The 20,836-nt window shown below is 39.1% G+C and overlaps 2 protein-coding genes across 2 annotated transcripts in view; both read right to left on the bottom strand.

The window, feature by feature from the left end:
- LOC124395515 (rho guanine nucleotide exchange factor 17) overlaps positions 1–12,222 on the bottom strand; it is a 112,849-nt gene extending 100,627 nt beyond the window's left edge. Inside the window, 2 exon segments of the mRNA XM_046864060.1 lie at positions 7,524–11,137; positions 11,225–12,222. Coding sequence (XP_046720016.1) covers positions 7,524–11,137; positions 11,225–11,759 — 4,149 coding nt within the window. The 5' untranslated portion in view covers positions 11,760–12,222.
- A 2,940-nt stretch (positions 12,223–15,162) lies between these two features.
- Positions 15,163–20,836, bottom strand: part of LOC124396258 (P2Y purinoceptor 3) — a 31,824-nt gene continuing 26,150 nt past the window's right edge. The window contains 2 exon segments of the mRNA XM_046865364.1: positions 15,163–16,651; positions 16,654–16,941. Of these exon segments, the coding sequence (XP_046721320.1) occupies positions 15,906–16,651; positions 16,654–16,918 (1,011 nt within the window). The 5' untranslated portion in view covers positions 16,919–16,941 and the 3' untranslated portion in view covers positions 15,163–15,905.

Here is a 20,836-nt window from a genome sequence, read left to right as displayed (position 1 = left end):
TCTCAGGATTGGTGCACCATCACCACCATCATTTGCTTGAGTTTGGAAAACTCTGTCTACATTATCATTTTACACTTTAACTATTGTTCTCTCCACTGTAATGAATTATTGTATTGTCATTGTGCTTACAGTCACAAAAAAAGTAAACTTTAGAGGACTTCATTAAGTTTGATTTTACTGTATGTACATCTTGATAGCAAAAAAAAATAGAATATGCAACAAACAAAAAAAGGTGCTAGTTTTGCTGAAAGCTTGTTTCCATCCAAGTCTTTGTTTCTATACCTTGGTTGAGTCTAAATGTCCCAATTTGGACATTTAGCTGGTAGAAATACAAAACTACAGCATTTTTCATCTTTTGAAAAAGAAAAAAAAAAGTTTAATCCCCAAACTGTTACCACAAAGTTGAAGCCCCACAATTGTAGATGTCGTCTTTAATTTTTGGTATAGTTAAATTCTCTATTCGCTTAAACTAAGAGACCCAAACCTGCTCCAGCATGACAACTTTGAAGATTACCATTAAGATTTACATGGACTGGAGTAAAAGGTCTTGTGGCCTGCTGTAGTGCTCTGACCTTAACCTTATTGTACACCTTTGGGATGGATTGGATCAATGACTGCACCCCAGGCCTCTTCACCCTACATCAGTACTTGACTTTACTAAGGCTCTTGTGGCTAAATGAGCACTAAACTCCACAAGTGCACTATTGCTTCAAGCCAAAATCTAGCGGAACATCAGAATGGAGGCTATTATAAGAGCGAATGAGAACTAAATGTGGAATGCAATGCACTGAAAGCACAGATCTTTTTTTGTCAGGTGTCCATAAACACATATATATATATATATATATATATATATATATATACACACATACATACACACACACACACACACACACACGTGTATATATATATATATATATATGTTAATGAAAGGATCTTACCTTTCTCAGGAGAGTAAGAAAAAAGTGTACATGTTAGAGATGACTGAATAGCTAAGCACAGCAGACTCCTGTCTTGGGCTTATTATCTATGGGACACACTCGCTCCACTCCATTCCATCGGTCAACACTCATTCAATTGCACACTGCATCTGTGCACTCACACACACACGCACACACACACGCACGCACACACACAGTACTAGTTAGTTTTCTAAAGTATGTCCAATGAACAGAATCACGTGTCCAAAGACAACTGCTGCCTTTCTTCAAAGTGAAAGTGGGCATGTGGAAGTGGGGGGGGACACAGCATGTTAAGGGATTAAATCCAGGACACCGGACCATACACAGGACACCACACACACACACTTATGCATAGAGGTAAGTTCCACTAAACCATCTAGTATCTTTGTGTTGGAATGAACCAGGGAACCCAGAGAAACCCCTCATGTATTGTACAAGTGGAGAACATAGAATAAGCTATATGGACAATAAGCCAAAGATTGAACTTGAAGAAATAAAGCAGCAAAGCTTCCCTCTTAACCACCATGGCAAATATGCTACATGTTGAACATATCATAAATGAGAAATGTTTTTCTTTTTTTTCTTCTATTTGTGGCAGAAAAACAGAAATTCTGAGATTTACACCAAAGTTCCCGTACTTGTTTTTGACCAGTATGTCCGATAAAATCAAAAACAAAGTCTGACACAATGCCTGGCTAAAGTATTTACACAAAGCAGCCAAGTGCTAGACAAAAATTTGTCTAGCACACCTAAATCATGACTTGCGTAGTTTGTGTGCATGTGTGTGTGGGTGTGTGTGTGTGTGGTGCTAAAACATGACAACCAGGTTGACATCTGAAACTGCAGAGAAACATAGAAAAACTGAGCTAATAATAATAGCTAACCCTTTTTTTTTTTAATAGCATGTGAATTATACATTACAATCGGCTTTAGTTTCTTGATAAAATGAAAACCTATGTGGCAAACTTTAAATAATTGCTGTGACCACTTTTTAAATGTTTGTTATATTATAAAGTTTATTATATTACTAATAAATACATACACATATTTTAATTAATAAATAGAAACTTTTAGCATTTTACCTGTTTTGCGACTATTATAATAATTTATTATATAATAGACATAATATTCAAAACGTCACTGCACAAAATAAAGCACCAGAATGAGACAGGCAGATTTTTCCCAGTATGTCCGGTAAACGTTATCGTTTCCAGAGACGTTGGACGACACTAAAATTTCAAAGCGGAAACTCTGCTCCACACACACAGTATGAAGTCCAAGTTAAGAAACCATTTTCTAGGAAACTTTCCAACGCTGCTATTTAGTAACAATTTGCTTTTTAAAGGCCCGAGAGAGTAATATAATGGAGCAGCTGTTTGCCAAAAATAAAATGCAAAAAAAGAAAATTCCCTTTGTATACTGTTAATTTGGACATGCAGTTTACAAAATGTTAATCTGGAGACTATTGTTTTCCTCATTTGTTAGCTCCATCAGCTCCAGAGAACTTTGGAAGATTGGAAACCTCTGGAGTTAGTTGAACATTGTGTACAATAAGATTATGGCCAGACTGTTTCTTTACGACTTTAAGAATTCAATGCAAGATGGATTTGATGAAGATGAAGTCATTGCTGTAAACACACACTTCCAGGACAAGCCGCTCTCCAATCATTCTTTAAAGTTTACCTTGTGCTAATAGGAGAAAGAGAAAGATACAGAAAAAGAGAGGGAGAGAAAGAAAGTGATGGAGAAAATGAGTGATGTGGAAAAGAAAATAGAAAGAAATAGCTATGAAAAAAGGAGATAGAAATGTAGTGAAAGAGGTCAAAAAGTGAAGAGAAAAAGAGAAGCAGATTGATTTATATGAAAGAGAAAAGGGCAATAAAGTGAGTGAGGTGAAAAGAAAAAGAAAGAAAAAGGGGGGAGAGAGAGAGAGATAAATAAAGTGATGTCCTTCACGTCCAGGGACAGAAAAAAATAAAAAATAAAAATCTCTGATTGGTTTCTGAAATGTGATACACTGATACTCCCTGATTTTCTTTATTTGAATTGAAGAATGTAAGGAAGTAGGTCACTTACAAAGTCCCTCACACACACACACACACACTTTTCAAGGCTCTTACACACAAAAAATATAGGCCACATTCCTGCTGCTTGATTAACTGAAAACAACAGAGCCATCAGATTCCTTTTTCTACTTCTCCTCATCCTCCTCCTCATACACTCAATCTCTATCCGTTCTCTTTTCTTGCTTTTTTATTCTATTAAGGTGGTTCTGTGCTTTCTCTGTTCTATCTTCCCTTTCTCTACCTGCTATCACTTTCCAATCTTGCTGCAGAGAGAATAAAGATGACATCATCTCTCTGCTATGTGTTGCCTCCTTCACTGGCTTTAAAAAGGAAAGAAAAAGACAGAGGTGTGGAGACTGTGGACGGAATGGCAGAACAAGGCTGAGGGAAAAATGGCCAGGTCAGGGTCAAGGCAAAGTCAGAGGTCAAACCTTAATGTTTTACCACCTGTGGAACTGCTAATGCTAATCACAGACACAGTATGGTAATGGTGACTACTACAATAAATTCCAGACCGGAGATAAATCAGATTATACCGTATGTCCTTAAGTATCATTTGTTAGTAGAGCAAGACTATGTAGAAAAGGTTAGCTGGCTAAATAATATTTGAAAAAATTGCAGCCAATTTAACTAATCTGTATCTAGACCTTTGCTAACAATGGTCCTGAAATTGAGGTACACAAGCTTAGTTGAACATCAGTAAAAAAACATGTAAAAGAGGTCAGGGAAACACTTTTACAGCAGATGAATTGGTTAATCTTTACTGAAAAGAAACAGTTAATGACTGCGCTCCGAGGGAGCCTTTTTAAACTGTAAACTAGGAGGGAGGACAGTGAGAAAATTAATGAGAGTTCAGCAGGCTTGCTTTGTCGCTTCAGGGCTGGAAGTCTCGAGCAGCATTCTCCCAGCATCCTTCCCTGCAACTCGTCAAGCACATTAGTAACCACAACAACTTCCTGTTGCTGTTCCCCAGCTTCCTGTCTGCATAGGATCACTCTGCACTAGCCCTGTCAGAGGAGCAGGCCAAGGCTTAAAAAAAAAAAAAACTCTTGTGCAACTACACACACACACTCACACAATTATAAGCACAAAATTATGTGTATTTACCAGATGGAAGAAAATTCTAGATGTCTCTGTAGATGTTACTGCTAATTTACTATCCAAAATGCAGAAGTTTGTGTTTCTGTTTAACACATACAAAGTGCACACATAGAACAGGACAATGAGCATACATAAGTCTCAACTCCCCAACACACACACACACACACACACACACTTTTATTCTTCTAACTCTATACTCCATTCCATTCCTAATTTCTGTAAGCGAGTACAGTGCTTATGGCACAAAAGACAATCTTCCCCCATTTCTCTCTTCCACTAGAGAGTTCAAGGTGCAGCTCACCTCAGTCTACTCAACCACAAGTATGTTTGGGTGTTCACACCGTCTGCTTGCGTCATACACTGCTTAAAGAAATTCTTAGCCGGCAGGTTTTCGCTCACCATTGCGCTTGCTCTCTGTTTCTCTCACACACATATGCGCGCGCACACACACGCACACACACAGCAGTAATGATAAAAACAGGCTGCTCTTCTCGAACACACCCAAACAATTAAACCCAGTTGTTCTGCTAGTCATAATCTTCACCTAACACAATAAACAGTTATGATTACTATACCAGTGTGATCATGAGAATTCAGAGAATTATAAGACACTTCAGCTGCTTTGTGAGAAACTGCATGGTATTCTTCTTCTGGCAACAACCAGTGTAAACCTTTCAAATGTTTAACACACTACCAGACAGCTTGAGACTACGTCCAAACTTTAATGCCTTCCAGTGAGGTGATGTCATCCTCAAAAGTGGATCCCTTAGGACTGCATTAGTGTTGAACCTCGCAGTATATAGAATACCTTATGATAGTGATAGTAGCTAACTACTGGGATAGATGTTGTCCATTACTATGTATTGAAAGATAACCCCTAGTGTAGTGCTAGTCAGCTACCAATCTCCAGATGTCTTACTTTCATGCATATGGCCTTTTATATGAATGTTTTTGCTTTTCACTTAGGCAATGTGTAGGTATGTTCTGCTCACAACTTTGACTTTTTGAACAATTCAGCTGATTAAATCGGCATGATTCCTCCTTTTTACTGATTAGCAAACAGATTTTGGTTGCTAGGTTTCCTGTATATGTCGCACAGTGAATGGAAACATTCGTAAATTACGTATGTTATACTTGCGATTGTGTGTATGCTAAACCTGACTGCAGCTGTGTCAGAAGTCATGGGTCAGTGAATCCTTTCAGTCAAGGCCAAGATTCATTCTGTAATTCAGCAACTCGGTGCTCAAATCAGCACATGTTTGGTCATGACTGAGATACTACCCTCTACTACTACTACTACTACTACCACCTCGTTCAGTGGATCGGTTAAATCAGTGTGTTCGGAGATTAGGGGGTCATGGTAAAGATTTTCTGCTGTTCAGAGCAGGTAATCGCATAGTTAGGGTTTGAGCATTTAAAGTCAAATTCATCTAGTATTTCTTATAAAATTTTTATTAAAGATTAATACACAATACACAGTAGAGGATTATTATTTCTAGACATAATTACTCATTTCAAACTTGTAGTTTTCTTATTATATTGGTAGATTTTAGTAGAATATAGCTTATTTTATTTTAGAAATACATGAAAGGAAAGAAAATCTGCCAATAGAACAAGACTTAAAATTTGTTCAAATGGCCTGAAATTCTGACAGTTTTTACAACCTCACATTTGGTTTGTTGTAATCATACAATAAGAAATACCACCCAGGGCAGAATATTCAAGATATTTCCACTTACGAAGATGACATTATTTTGCAATGTAAAAATTATTTTGCAATCAGACAAACTCTAGTGCTGGACCTTATATAAAAACAAACTGTTTGCATTTTATAACATTTGATACAGCTTATTTATTTTATTTTTACAATAGGCAATAACTCCAGCAATTAAAGTGGGCGTTCTCTGTAACACAAACAGTAAATGTGCAAACAGTGTCTGTGATGCAGACAAACCAAAAATACTAATGAAAGTCATGATGCAAACCTCAAGCCAAATGATTAAAACGGCAATGAAGCAGGATCCCCGAGGCAACCATTACTACAGGTACACAGACAGCGGGTTTATTTTCACTTACCTTTAGTCATCGGCCAAACAAAAGCCTAGATAATCAGGGTGCTAATACATACTAGTGATTCATGTTTTGTTTTGTTTTTTTCCACAATACTTTGAGCATGTCCTAGTCTTTGCCTCAAGAGTGTATGTGTGTAGGAGACAGAGAGACTACTGTGAATGATGACTCAGATTGGGACCAATATATCCAAGCTGAAAGTGAAGGCCAAGTCAAGGCATTTTATTTCTTATCTGGGTCATAATGACATTTCGTTAAACAGAAGAAAAAAAAAGAAGAATTCAATTTCACGACCCAGGAATTTTGGCTAAGCGACACAGTATCAAATCAAGTTGTACCAATCACAATCAGCAGCCCGAATTTCAGCAGCACACACACGCACACACACACACACACACACACACACACACACACACACACACACACACACACACACACACACAAAATTAGCCGGGCACCAACAAAAATCTAGAGAAAGTACACAGCCATAAAAGGTACTGGAAGAGAATATGACCTAACCTTGCCTTACAACAGGGAGGATTCATTATACACATACAGAGAAGAAACTAATCTCTGAAAATGTGTAACACTTTGTAATAAATCTTAATCTATATATACACTCGAGCGGAGTGCACTCTTAAATATAAAATATATTAAGGCCATTTCACAGGAACGATGGCTAGGCAACCATTAGAAATGTTATAACAAACTGTTCTCTGAGCTAAATTGTTATCTAAATACACAAAGAGGTAAAATGATCTGTCCAAAACATGCCAGGAAAGAATGAGCATGACTTTTTAAACAGCCAGAGCCAAAAGTATGCATTTGCACTGACAAATGTAAGGCATATGGGGCATATCAAAAGCACGTACGCGCACACAAAATGGCATACGTTCATTCTACGTAAATGTTCGAGGTACCGAAGAAACAGAAAGACTCCTATTTGGCCTCATTGTTTGCATCTAATCTTTCACAATCGCAGACAAAAACAGATCTAGTGCCATAAAGACACATCTCTGAAATCTCAGGCAACATGTTACACAAAAGTCCATTGGGTATGGGTACCATTCTGCAATACACATGTACACACATGCACATGCTGCTCCAAGATCTAAGTCTAATTCCTGTAAGGGATTATTGAGCCAAACCTTCATTGTTTTAATCTTTACTCTAAACTTTAGCTTTCGATGCATATTTTTTTTTCTTTCAATAGATTTATACAAAAGAAGTAGTTTTTCTTTTTTTCTTTGCAAAGACACACACACCACACACTTTTAGTATGTACATGAGCCATAAAACACAAATAATCAAAGCTGTCACCTACCACACGTGGTTTCGTTTTAAGTGGGGCCTGGGTCAGCTCATCACTGGACTTCCTCTGCAGTTTGGGGTCAAGGGTGGAAGTTGCAGGAACAGAGCTGGTACCTTCCACAACAGCTCCACCAGCAGGGGCATCTGAAGATCCTTCGACTGGATTTAATGCTAAGATGTACTGTTCCGTCACATCCTCCAAAGACGGAGTTCCCTCTCTTTGTCTGTGCTTTGAGAATTGTTGGGGTTCTGGGCTCTTTAAAGATCTCTGTTGCTGGTTAGGGGTTGCAATAGGCACAAATGTTGCAGGTTCACTGGCATGGCGTACATGTTTGGGCCTTATTTTAACTACAGGAAGTTTGGGCAGAGTGGACTTGGAAGGATCCAGGTGATCTTCATAGCTTTGCTCCTCCAACTGATCCCCATCATCAGAAGACTGTTGATGTGCGACTCTGTGTGTGCGTTTCTTGTAACCACGACGACTTATGCAAGGAGACAACACCTGGGCCAGCTTGGGGTCAAAAGGCAACTTTGGCTCCTCGTCACCCACTTTATTAACTCCATTGTGGTCAAGTTGGAAGGGCAAGAGTTGTTCTGACTGGGATTGAGACCTCCTGAGGGAGTACAGCTGACGTTGCTCACTGTTCAGCTCCCATAGTTCATCTCTTTGCTCTGAGAGAATTGGTTCGCTGCTGGACGGAGGAATAAGCTGCTCCAACTCATTAATAGGTTCATTAGAATATTTTTGAGCTTCAAGGGCTGGAGAAGTTAGTTCGCCCCGTCTGCTGGGGTCACTGAAGCTCTTCTTCTTAACAGCTTTTCCGTTTGCCTTTTCATCAATTAGCTTGTCCATCGCACCAGGTTCCTGCATTATGCTCTGAATCTCTGTGCTGTAATCCCGCAGAGAGTCACTATATACTGACAGGTCACTAGCCGCACTGCCGGTACACTCTGACAGATCCGCAGAGGAATCTGCACTTACACCCACCTTTGAGTTTAGAGAGAGTGAGCTAAGTAGATTACTGTCCATAGAAAAGCTGTTACTGCTGTCTTCTGCCAACGAGCGATTTCGATGTGGCATGGGGTCACTAAGAGAACGGTAAGCAGACTCGCCATTTGACTCACCATTACTGCCATTGCTGGATTCTGAGCCATTGTTGCCAGCTGAAGAAAATTTTCTCCGTCTTCGAAGCGCACTGGGGGTAGCCGGGGCCTCTAAAGAAGACTGGTTTAAATTTCTACTGATGTTTACATCTCCTCCTATTGCTACTGTCTCATATTCTGTCCTCGCAGATGAGGCAGGAGTGGAAAGAGACTTCTCTGGAGTCATAATGGGCGAGTGTTCCTCATACAGTCCAGACTGAGTCCAAACAGTGAGCGTCTGGCCTAGCAAGTCTGTGCCAGAGGACAGCCCTCTATATGAGACAGCCTCCGGCTCTGTGACAATTCCTTCATCTGTCAGACTTGATTCATGTCCTGAAAGTTCATCCAACGACTTATCACCAAACATGTTCTCCTCTGAATTTCCTCTTGGTAAACTTCCACTTTCTCTATCAGCCTCTTTTTTGTTTACTGTATCAACAGTCTGTCCTTCTACCCTCTTCACTTGCTCTGTCTTATTCACTTCTTTATTAGCTTCCACCGTTTCCAAATTCCCATTTCTTTTAAACCCTACAATAGCATCATCATCATCATCATCATCATCCTTGTTAGCACTCATTTGACAAATATCCCTTATTACCTGTCTTGCTTCTTGAACATAGAGATCTTGTAGAGAGGTTGGCATTGGCTCTTCATAGTCATAACAACCACTGCAATCATCACTCTCCACCTCTCGGTCAGAGACAATTATTCGATCTCCATCACTTTCACAATCCAATCTTTGCTCAGAGGAACATCTTATCGCCGACCCTAATGGTTTCTCTGAATAAGTGAAAGATTTAGTCCTCCTCAAAGTAGCAGTGAGGTCTTTCAGAGAGGGCCTTCGAGAATTCAAACCTGTGGGTCTTAAGCCCATTCTATACATATTTGATGTGCTTTTTACACCTTGAATGTTGGAGTTTGAACTTTCCCCACCGTCATGGTCTCTCCTCTTCATCCTTAGCTCTGATAAATCAGTTTTCACATAACTCAGCAGTGACAGAGTTTCTGAAGCAATATCAGGATTTGACATGGATATTCTATCTTTATCTTTTTCATGACCGACAAAACGCCGACCAAATCTGTTTTCTGCAGCAGTAGAAGTAGCTTCTCCTTGATTCAAGCTAGGCACCATCCGAGGACGAACACGGACTGGGGCACGGGAAAAATTGTCTCCATGCCCAAAACTAGGTGAACGATACATCGTAGCATTGCCATGATATGTTTTGCTTAGAACAGAAGATGAGGCTCGGCTGGACGTTGAACTCACAGGGTCTTCAGCCTTCAGAGTCTCTGTGCTGGAATATCTGCTGCTACAGCGTGACCCCAAGGGAGTGGAGAGAAATGAAGGAATGTTTACCTTTGACACACGTGATACAAATGGGACGTTGCTTGTGCCAACTTGTCCCTCAGAATCTTTACACAGCCGCCTGTAACTCTCCTGAACCATGGAGGAACCTCGAGCTGTGTGGCCTTTCTCCCACATTTGCCCATTAAAGGAGGCCTTAGGCCTCAAGCTGTCAAGCCTACGTCCCTCCATTTGGGAATCACATGAACGCTGATAGCGCTCCAGATGCTCCATCATCACATGCTGCTCATCACTGTCATCAGACTCTTCATTCTCTCTACTGCAGTTGCTTTTCTTCTTTTTCCTCAGAGAACGACGTCGGACTTGATGAGCTAATCCCGCTGGGCTGTCTTCCTCACTACCTGAAGACCTATGCAAGAGTCTAACCCAGGCGTCATTCTTGCTTTTTGAATTTTGTGTGTCAATTCCTTCACTGCTGTAAACAAACGCGAGTGTATCTCTACCCGTGTGCCCTCCAGATTCGTCCTCCTCTTCTCCAGAGCTAAATCTCTTACGATAGCTGGCCGATTCCACGGAGAAGCCCGTCTGTGGTTTTGAGGAACTATGTGAGGAATGCAAACTATCTGATGGCTGTGGCTGCTTCGCCCTCTGTCTCTGCTCCTGCAGCTGCTCACGGTAAGCACAAGAATGGGACTTCAGAGGTAGGGCAACAGAACTACTGCGAGGTGGAGGGGTGGGAGGAGTGGGTCGCAGGTCACTATCTGTAAAATCCTGTCTGCTAATCTTCTGAATCTCAACTTTACTTATATCCGATGACAGTTTTCTCGTCACAGAGCACAGATCACCATCCTGCTTTTCAGTGCTGAAAGCAGAGTCTACACCCTGGTTTATGCTAGCATGATGATCTGAGCTGTTTATATCCTTCCAGTGTCCTCTTGAGTGCCGTGGTGACTGACTGTCGCTTTTGTCAGAGGACGTGTTGCCGTCTTTTGTGCTGTACCAATGGTGAAGGTGATAGTCATCAGACTTCAAGTCCTCTCCATCCGACATTGACTTCTTTCTGTGACCATCACCAAAAAGCTCTCTAATTTTCGTAACGCTCGGCCAGGTCGAATCAACATGAATAGTTTTGCCTTGCGAGGAGCGATGGCGGCGGTGAGACTTGAACAATGAAATCCCTAGGACACAAACATCATCTTCTATATTTAAAGTGTTCCCACTAAAGCTGTCAGAGCCATCACTGGTTTCAGAATAATCACTCTTACCTGCCCTTGTGGCACCTTCGATCTTTCGAACCTTCCTTTTATGACGTCGATCCGAATCCGAGCCAGAGCCGGATTCTTGACACTTGCGATCTGATAGTTTGTCTCTCAGGGTTCCTTCGCTCTGATCGGGGCTATGTCCTGAAACGTCCTGGGAAGATGATCCATCTGAAGATCTAATCCTGTGCGAAGTTGCAGACTGAAGGGCTGAAGTGCTGCCTGAATTTGTGCTCGTTCCAAACTTTTCTGAGAGCTGCCGAACTGAGGGTGAAATGGAATGAGTGGAGCCCTTCCTCGGCTCTGCCCTCGAGAGGTTGGCTGCTGAGATTTTGGAAACTTTCCTAGCCACAGCAGCACTGCGCATATCCGAGGGCTGTGCAGCCGGAGGGGGAAGGGCTCCTCCAGTGTCCAAATCCTCCGAGCCGTGGCGCTGATCCTCGGCTCCTGAACCGCTTTTATCGGCCTTCCAGTTGTGCAGCTTCTTGAAGGAGACACTCCGGTAAACCGCACTTTTGCTTTGCGCCCCCTTTTCGGCCATTGCGTCAAAATTCCGTGTTTTTTTGATTAGTTTGTTTGATCGATAAATCCACAGGGTTTTTTTTTTCGCGTGTTTGCTTTTACAACCTGTAAACTAACACCGCGTCCCCATTGCCCCGGCTCTGTGTTTTTTTAAACAACAAAACTTTACAAAACTTACGGAACTTTACAAAACTTTGCGTCTTAGGGAAATTGGCGCAAACGCGAGTTCCCCAACCTGGTTTTCCTTCCGCTTGATTTCCATCCATTAAGGAGGAAAAGAGTCTCAAAGTCTGGACACTGAGCTTTCAGCTTGTTGAACTCGGCGCAAAGTTGCCCCAAAGTAAATCCCATTTCGGATGCTGAGAGCGTCTGTGCGGGAACGCATCTTCCTTTCCGACGCCGGTGTGTCCACCGTCATTCAGACATCATTAAGGTTGACTTATGTGCTGTGTTGTGTGTGTGTGTGTGTGTTTTGAATGCCTAAATGGCTGGTGGGAGTGAGTGAGGGAGGGCGGGACTGAGTATGGGGAAGGGGGAGAGTAAGATCCCCTGGGGTAATGGGGGGAAGAAGGACTGCGCTTCCTCTCTGATGGGAAAACACACACACACACATATATATATATATATATATATATATATATATATACAATCATGCCACTAAATAAACATTAAGAGGGTATTACTTACATCCTGGATGCAGACTAAGGGCTACTGTATGATAATAAATAATAAATAAAAAATCTGATTCTATTGATTCCCAGAAAAGTTCATGTTCACACTCTGCATTATTCCCTTCCACACAAGTCACTGAATTTGAGTTTATTGCCCTCCTGTGTGCTAGATTAGCATTCTTCTCATTTCTCATATTCCTATCGCCAAAGTCCTCGCTGTTCTCCTCGCCGTATCTACATGGGTTTCCTCTGGCATCTCTGGTTTCCTCCAGCCTCTCAAAATAACGTGATGAACTAGCATTCCATCTACATCCTGACCAGGATAACGCCACGACTGGAGATGAGACAAATGATGAGGACAACTGTAAAATTTTAAGCACTGGCCTGCTGCAACTATTACATTCTGCAGTCTGACCTCATAACCTAAGCCTCCCTGGACAGATTTCTTTTTTCTGCTCAGTTACATTGTGCAATGAGATTTTGCATTTCTGTTCATTCATCGCCATTACCATATTGTACAGATATACATACTGGTCAGAAATTATTCAGTAATATGAAGATGCATGGTATATGTTTCAATTTGATATATGAAAGCTGTTGTGCAATAATCTATAAACGAAAAAATCATAATGATATTGTGTAGCAGACTGTATAAATATAGTGTAAGTATTTATAGTTATACACAAGTCATCCGTAACATAATAATCTGATAACCGATATGGACTTGTGTTAATACTGTTAAAAGTTAGTGGCAGGCACAGTTGATGAGAATTACTGAAAGCATGCTTGACTCTAGACTAAAAAACACCCTGCAAGAAAACTGCAAACACCCTGGAGACCCAGTGTTTTGAGATGGCACCAAGTTGGTCTTTAATTATGCAAATTTATTGTATGTGTTTATTCATTGTATTTGTACATATAACAATATACCTGAAGACACAGACCACGGAAAGACATACATACAACTTCTAGTGGATTGATTGATTTCTAATACTGTAAATTAGTGCAAGGTTTAGATAAACCTTTTTTTAGACGTAAGAAAAGCACACAAAAGCACATGACAAGCAAAATACTAAATGATAACAATATCCAGTCAAGTAGTATTACAATGATGTCAATTTCTTTTTTAAGATAAATTCACATTTAAAAGTTTAATGCACAACACACATGTACAGGTTTTACAACCTCACAAAGCTGCAAGATGACTTACAGCTTTACAAATTATTCTCACATTCTCACAGGCCAAAAAAAAAAGTAAATAATATTTAAGAATTTACACTACAATTGTCTTTAAACATCCACACACATTTCCGTTTATAGGTTTGTTGGTGTAGTCCTAAGTGTGAGATGCATTACGACATGCTCAAATCAAGAGTGCAATTTATTATGCCTTCATATAATTATTTAGAGATTTATACAGTGTGTATCATGCTTACTTGTTTATAGATTCAGTCATGATTACTCGTTATATAAATACTGTGTGTAAAATTATTTTCAGAACATAAACACTTTCCCTAGCACGTTAGGGCAACTAAGTGCAGTTTACAGAAAGAGCAGACACACTGAAGCCAGCTCCTCTTGGTAAATCACTCCACCTAGTGGCTGCAGCAGTGAAGTCTTACAGGGTGTCCTTCACCTGTTTTTACATTTACACTAGTAGAGGGATTACACAGCAGTCAGCTACAACATTAAATCTTCCTGCGTAATAATGTGTAGGTTCACCTTTTGCTGCCAAAACAGCTCTGAACCACCAAGTAATGAATTCCACAAGACCTTTAAAGGTATGCTGTGGTATCTGGCCCCAAGACATTTGAAGATTCTTTAAATGTTGTTTGCTGGGTGACCGTAATCAGAAGTGTAACCTGCGGGGTATGCAGAATATACAGCACATATAAGGGCACTGCACATAGGGGAAGATGCACAACCACTGCATGTAGTGTAATGTATTTACCTCACTATTTCAACCAACCATGATCTTGCATACCCCTCTGCAGAAGTGCAGTTGCACCCCTGACCTTAATGTATCGGACTTATTTATCCGGTAAATCCTACAAAAAAGCTTATTTGGATTAAGATCCGGCGAGTTGCAGTTTAGCAGGGCATATACTGTGTTGAAAAAAGGCCACAGGAATACCAATGTAAATGTTTAAATAGGTGGTATGTGTAATATAAAAGTAAGAACCACTTAAATGCAAGAAGCCAAGGTTTTGCAGAAGAACATTGCCCAGAGCACCAAAGTGCCTCCACCGGCATGACCCTCTTCCTTTCCTGATGGCATCTTTTCCATAGGTAAGCAATGTTAACGACACTGAGATTCATCAGATGACACCACCTTCTTCCATTGCCCATTCGAGATAATCTCTGTCAATCATGTCATTTGTCAGATTTAATGTAAAGGCTGAGGTGTAAATCATTCAAACAAATCAAATTAAACACAGTATACACGTGTCGAAGAGTTATGAAAGGATGTTATGTGGAAAAAAGAGTACTAAGATGAGCACAGAGCTCATATAATTATCTAATTAACTAACTTTAGACCTGGGTATAAACAGTTTTTGGGAGTCCTATGGTAAAACATAGGGTATTTTTTCATGACTTTACCACTGTCCTATTTATTGTCATACTAAATATAAATATATATAATCTGCTTTTTTAGTGCTCTGTACAACCTGCCTTTTAGACCTGACAGATATATATATATATATATATATATATATATATATATATATATATATATATATACACACACACACACATAAATATATAAATTTTGTGTCACAACTAATAAACGTGTATGTGTGTATGTATATACAGTGTGTGTGTCATAACTAAAAAAATAATTAATACTTTCACATTTTATAAATAAAATTGCCCAGTTTCTCTTCTACCTTGGAAGCCAATGAAGGACTTTCTCCAGTTTCACAGAAAATATTTGTGTACTATACACATTAGATGAGGAGAATAGTTTTTTTAGAAATATTATAGATCATATAATTCCTTATATTCTGTAATATTCTATTCTAATATTCTATTCTGTAAAAAAATATTATATTTTGTATTGTTAAAAGAAAAAAACTGTGTGTAATTCACAATTCGTGAAACCTGTGATTAACTGAAATTGGGATTATGTGTTGATTTTGGTTTAAAAAAAAATGGTTAATTCAACATTAAATAGTTTTATGCCACATCAGCATATCAATGTAAAAATGATTGAATAAGGTAATATTAATGAATTAATACTACACTTTAGGCAAACTAAAAATCTTATAAAAAAAAAAAATGTTTTTTTTCTTAAATATTTCATTTCTATATTTTATTGATAGTGGGTTTTTTTTTTGTTTTTGTTTTTTTACTTTTCTATATGATGAAATTTACTATTTGCATAATTCATGAATAGTCACACTCAAGAATGGTTTTAACATTGGAAAGTTTTGCAACTCTTCTTGCTCAGGTCTTCAACCTTGGTAGAAGCATTCTGTCATATTTCATAACCTTCATGTTTTTTTGTTTAGTAAGCTTTGTGGGGTTCTTTCTTCTTGCTTGCTGTTGTCTCTTAATGTAGTGATCCTGAGCAGCAAGGAGCGGGTGCCACGTCGAAATTTGGGTTTTGTGAAGTAGAACAGGATGGGATCGAGCACGCTGTTCATGCTTGCAAAGGGCCTCGTACTCTTATACACCACCGATAAAAAGTTCCTGAGATGGCATGGAGCGTCAGGCAAGGTTCTCACTATAAGGTACAAGGTTTTGGTCACGTGGAATGGCAGAAAGCTGACGGCAAACACCAGAACCACAATGGCGATCATCCTCACAGCTCTGCATTTCTTCTCCTTGGCGGCCGCACCACTGGCATCATCTGGTTGGAACAGAACCCGTGCCATCTTGCAATACAACACCACAATGACCATAAAGGGCAACAGGAAACCCAGGCATGTAAGAGTCATGCCATACGGGTAGTACTGCCTTGAGCGCTCAGGCACACTCAAATCGTAGCACACGGTACGGTTTCTTTGGATGCCTGTTGCTGCAAATACAAACGTAGGTGCACACAGAAATGTTACAATGATCCAAACACTGGCACACACAGCCCAGGCCAGCTTTCGTCCTGCTCTTCTAAGCCATGGGGATAATGGATGGCAGATGCCGAGGTAGCGCTGAACGCTGATGCAGGTAAGGAAAAGGATGCTGCCGTGCAGGTTGCTGTAGAACTGGAAGCGTATCCATCGGCACGTCAACTCGCCAAGGGCCAGTAATCTCGACTTCCGTAGTTGTAGATGAGTAAAGGGAGAGAGCAAACATACAGTATGTCGGCCACCGCAAGGTTCAGTGTGTAGATGTTGGTCCGAGTCAGGGATCGTCTGGTTGCCCACAGCTGCAGGATGACAGCAAAATTGAGCGGCAAGCCGAGGACGAAGACCACACTGTAGACCACTGGGAGGAGGATACGCTTAAAATCCTCATTGTAGGTGCAGGACGGAAGAACTGCAATTGAAGAGGAAGCATTCTCCATCCGAGCAACGATCGATTTACATTCTAAAATAGAGAAGAATGAGAGGGAGAATTAAAGCACAGAATAGGAGTGAAGTATTCAATTGATAAAAATTCATCAACTGATATCAACTGGACAAAAGTACTTTACTTGGACTTTAATGGATCTAATAAATAAAAAAGATATTTCAAAAATGTTTCATTTCACTCTTATTTAATTTCATTTTGAGTTGCGATTGTTACAAATAAGTAGCTTATGTAATTTTCGACATAATTTGTATTTTATTTCCACTTTTAAAAATATATTAGGGCTGTCAAAATGAATGTGTTAATAACGCAAATTAATTTTAATGGCACTAGTTTTATTAACACGTGAGAGCGCATGTCTGACCATTTTTATCTAAAAAATAAAGATAAATAAAGCTAAAAGAGGCTAAATTAAAACCGTCAATGCAACACACATTTATTCAAGACATCCTTTCTTATCAAAATAAAAATTAACTCCAGAGAAAAATCTTTTTTAATCATTTGTTTTACTGATGCACTGAGTAAAACTGGCCCAGCGTTTCTGGAGAAATAAAGAAAGACCTACATGCCCTGTTATGATGTGTTGTTGAGCTTTTTTATTTTTATGATCATAATTCAGGCTTAACTTTCCTTAGATGAACAAATCACTACAAAAATATTTTTTTCTGATTCATCACCTTTTATCTTAAGATTAAATATTTCTTTCTTCTATGGTATGCAGAAATAATATAAATCATATACAATGGCTCATATACTGTAGCATGTCAATCTCTCTACCACCGAGCAGAAAATCCAAAGGGAAGGAAGATCAAAATATTGGAATGTTTTCTCCTTCCACTACATGGGAAATACTGTATTTGAAAGAGAACTTTATGATTCATGTCCCAAGACTTCAATATTAATATTCTCAAACTATAAAAGAGCTCATAAAATAAAAGAAACTGGTCCAAATAATTTTTAATGCAATCTTGGGATCTGGATGTGATTTAGGCAGGAAGTCAGTGTGTAATGCTACTTGGCATTCACACCAAGGGCTTTGGCGTCAATCACACTAATCAGGTTTAGAAGCAGCCAAACTAATCCTGTTCAAGTGTTTCAGTTCGTTAGTATCAGGCACCACAACATGAATAAGTGTGTTTGCATTTTGACATGTACACTACACATCTGCTAACACATACCAAATTCAACAGGCATGTCTGTACCATGAATACGTGTTCAATTATAAGTTTATATATAAACAAAAACAAGACTCAACAATTCTTGCTTTTTTAACATTAAGCAGGATATTCCCTAGAGAACAGAAAAGAAATTAAATAAACGAGTCTAAAAGAACAAATACATATTGAGGCATGAATAGTAAACAGTTTTAATGGAAATAATATGAATAGTGTGTATGGGGTATAAGTAGGCACATTCTGTATAATATATTGTTCATTCATCCTCCGCAACTGCTTCATATTTGTCTTGGTAGCTCCAGAACCAAACATTTACATTTATGGCATGTAGCTAAGGGCCTTGCTCAAGGGCCCAGCAGTGGCAGCCTGGGTTGTGCTGGGATTTGAACCCATGTACAGTACAGACCAAAAGTTTGGACACACCTTCTCATTCAAAGAGTTTTCTTTATTTTCATGACTATGAAAATTGTAGATTCACACTGAAGGCATCAAGGGCTATTTGACCAAGAAGGAGAGTGATGGGGTGCTGCGCCAGATGACCTGGCCTCCACAGTCACCGGACCTGAACCCAATCGAGATGGTTTAGGGGTGAGCTGGACCGCAGAGTGAAGGCAAAAGGGCCAACAAGTGCCAAGCATCTCTTTGGGAACTCCTTCAAGACCATTTGGAAGACCATTTCAGGTGACTACCTCTTGAAGCTCATCAAGAGAATGCCAAGAGTGTGCAAAGCAGTAAACAAAGCAAAATGTGGCTACTTTGAAGAACCTAGAATATGACATTTTTCAGTTGTTTCACACTTTTTTGTTATGTATATAATTCCATATATAATTCCACATGTGTTAATTCATAGTTTTGATGCCTTCAGTGTGAATCTACAATTTTCATAGTCATGAAAATAAAGAAAACTATTTGAATGAGAAGGTGTGTCCAAACTTTTGGTCTGTACTGTACATCTGATCATATGTCTTAAAACAGTTCATTCATTCTGAATACATCGATACTAACAGCAGTATCAAACAGCCATTCAACCATATGAGTTGTGGAGAAGGTTTTAAAAAAAATAATGAACACAGAAAGCTCATGCACAGACATTTCACAAATCTGAGGCAGCAATGCAATCCACTGCACCTAAAATGCAGTCAGAAAAGCATGAATACTATGAATATTGTATAACAGGTATAATGATGTGTATTTATCCCTGTTGAGCAAATTTTATTTATTTATTTTTTGTCTGAGGTGACCGCCGTATCTCCGAATTGTCGTAAGTCGAGTGGTCATAGGTCGGGGTCTGACTGTATAGTGTGAACTATGTATGTACAAAGTAATCAAAATAATATTAATAGTATATAGCAAGCATAATAGGAATGGTGTGCACTGCGGCTTATATATGTTAAAAATAAAAATATTTGTAAAATTCAGTTGGTGCGGCTTATATATGGGTGCGCTTTATAGTCCGGAAATTACGGTATGTAGAAATCCAAATTAACATTCCTTTACTGTCTGGGTAGGAATTGTCACTAAGGAATGAGAAAAAACAAAGAGGTGTGTGTGATCTGTGTGTGTGTGTGTGCGTGCGTAAGGAAATCTGTAAAGTGTGCCAGGAAGCTTCAGCAGTCTCAATTGTTTCCTGTGAGTATGATTACACTTAACGATGGAGACTGAATATGTTCCAAACAGGATGCCAAACTTTCCAACTATAAAATGAGAATAGAGCACAGTAGTGCAAAAGATTTTATATAAATACTGAGTACTAGTGTATATTTTATAGTAAAACTAGATAGAATGGTGTGTGGTAGAAATGGAGATGTATTACAACCTCATTTTTTAAAAATCGACATTATATTATATTTCACTGTTTTGGCTAAATGACAATTATGTATGAAAATATCTCTGAATGAATGTATACTCAAATATACTTTCAGATTCAAGGTGTAACAGAGGTGTTTACTGTACATATGACAATAAACTCTTTTTAGAGCACCAAACACACACACATTTACACTTCCTTTTTTTAAAGTGGATCCTGGAAATGAGGTTAAATCCTGAGGGTCAATTCATGTAGCATATAATGATATTTTGTTAATTTAAAAGTAGAGTCAGATTTGATTGATTTTACACTGGAAAGGGAATTTCCATCACTATTGACAACTCATAGGAGGGACATTTTGTAGTATTTCATGTGTTTTAGGTCATACCCAATTCAGCTTTAAATCAGAATATTGATAATGGCATTGTGTTACATAATGTGCAGTAATTGTATTAATAGTAGTAAAAATAATGTAACATTACAGAGAGAAACTGTAAAAATGTGATAGTTAATTATAGTAGAAATATTGTAGGAAGACTATAGTTGTGTATGGTATAGGATAGTAGGGCTGCAACAACTAATCGATAAAATTGATAATAACAGATAATTAATTTCATTGTTAACGAATGCTGTTATTGATAATGTTAAGCTGCTCAAGTTACGGGTTAGCATGACGGCAAGTTAACGCAGCCGCGAAAGTCAGGGACGAAGGCGAAAAATCAGCACGGTGAGCAAAAACTGTATAATCCTGATTATGTGTAAATGGTACAGTTTAATGAAGTGCTATTGTGTAAACTGTTTGTAACCTCAGGACAGTCACACTGGATCTGTTCTGTCGTGACTCGCGGGCATCAGGTTGCACAATCAGTTCGCTCGCGACATCGTGACGGATTCAATCAAACCGGTGCGAACAAACACTAAATCTAAAAGC

Source organism: Silurus meridionalis, chromosome 13 (assembly GCF_014805685.1).
Source record: "Silurus meridionalis isolate SWU-2019-XX chromosome 13, ASM1480568v1, whole genome shotgun sequence".
Classification (NCBI taxonomy): domain Eukaryota; kingdom Metazoa; phylum Chordata; class Actinopteri; order Siluriformes; family Siluridae; genus Silurus; species Silurus meridionalis.
The sequence above is the reverse complement of the archived record's forward strand: the minus strand, read 5'-3'. Positions and strand labels throughout refer to the sequence as shown.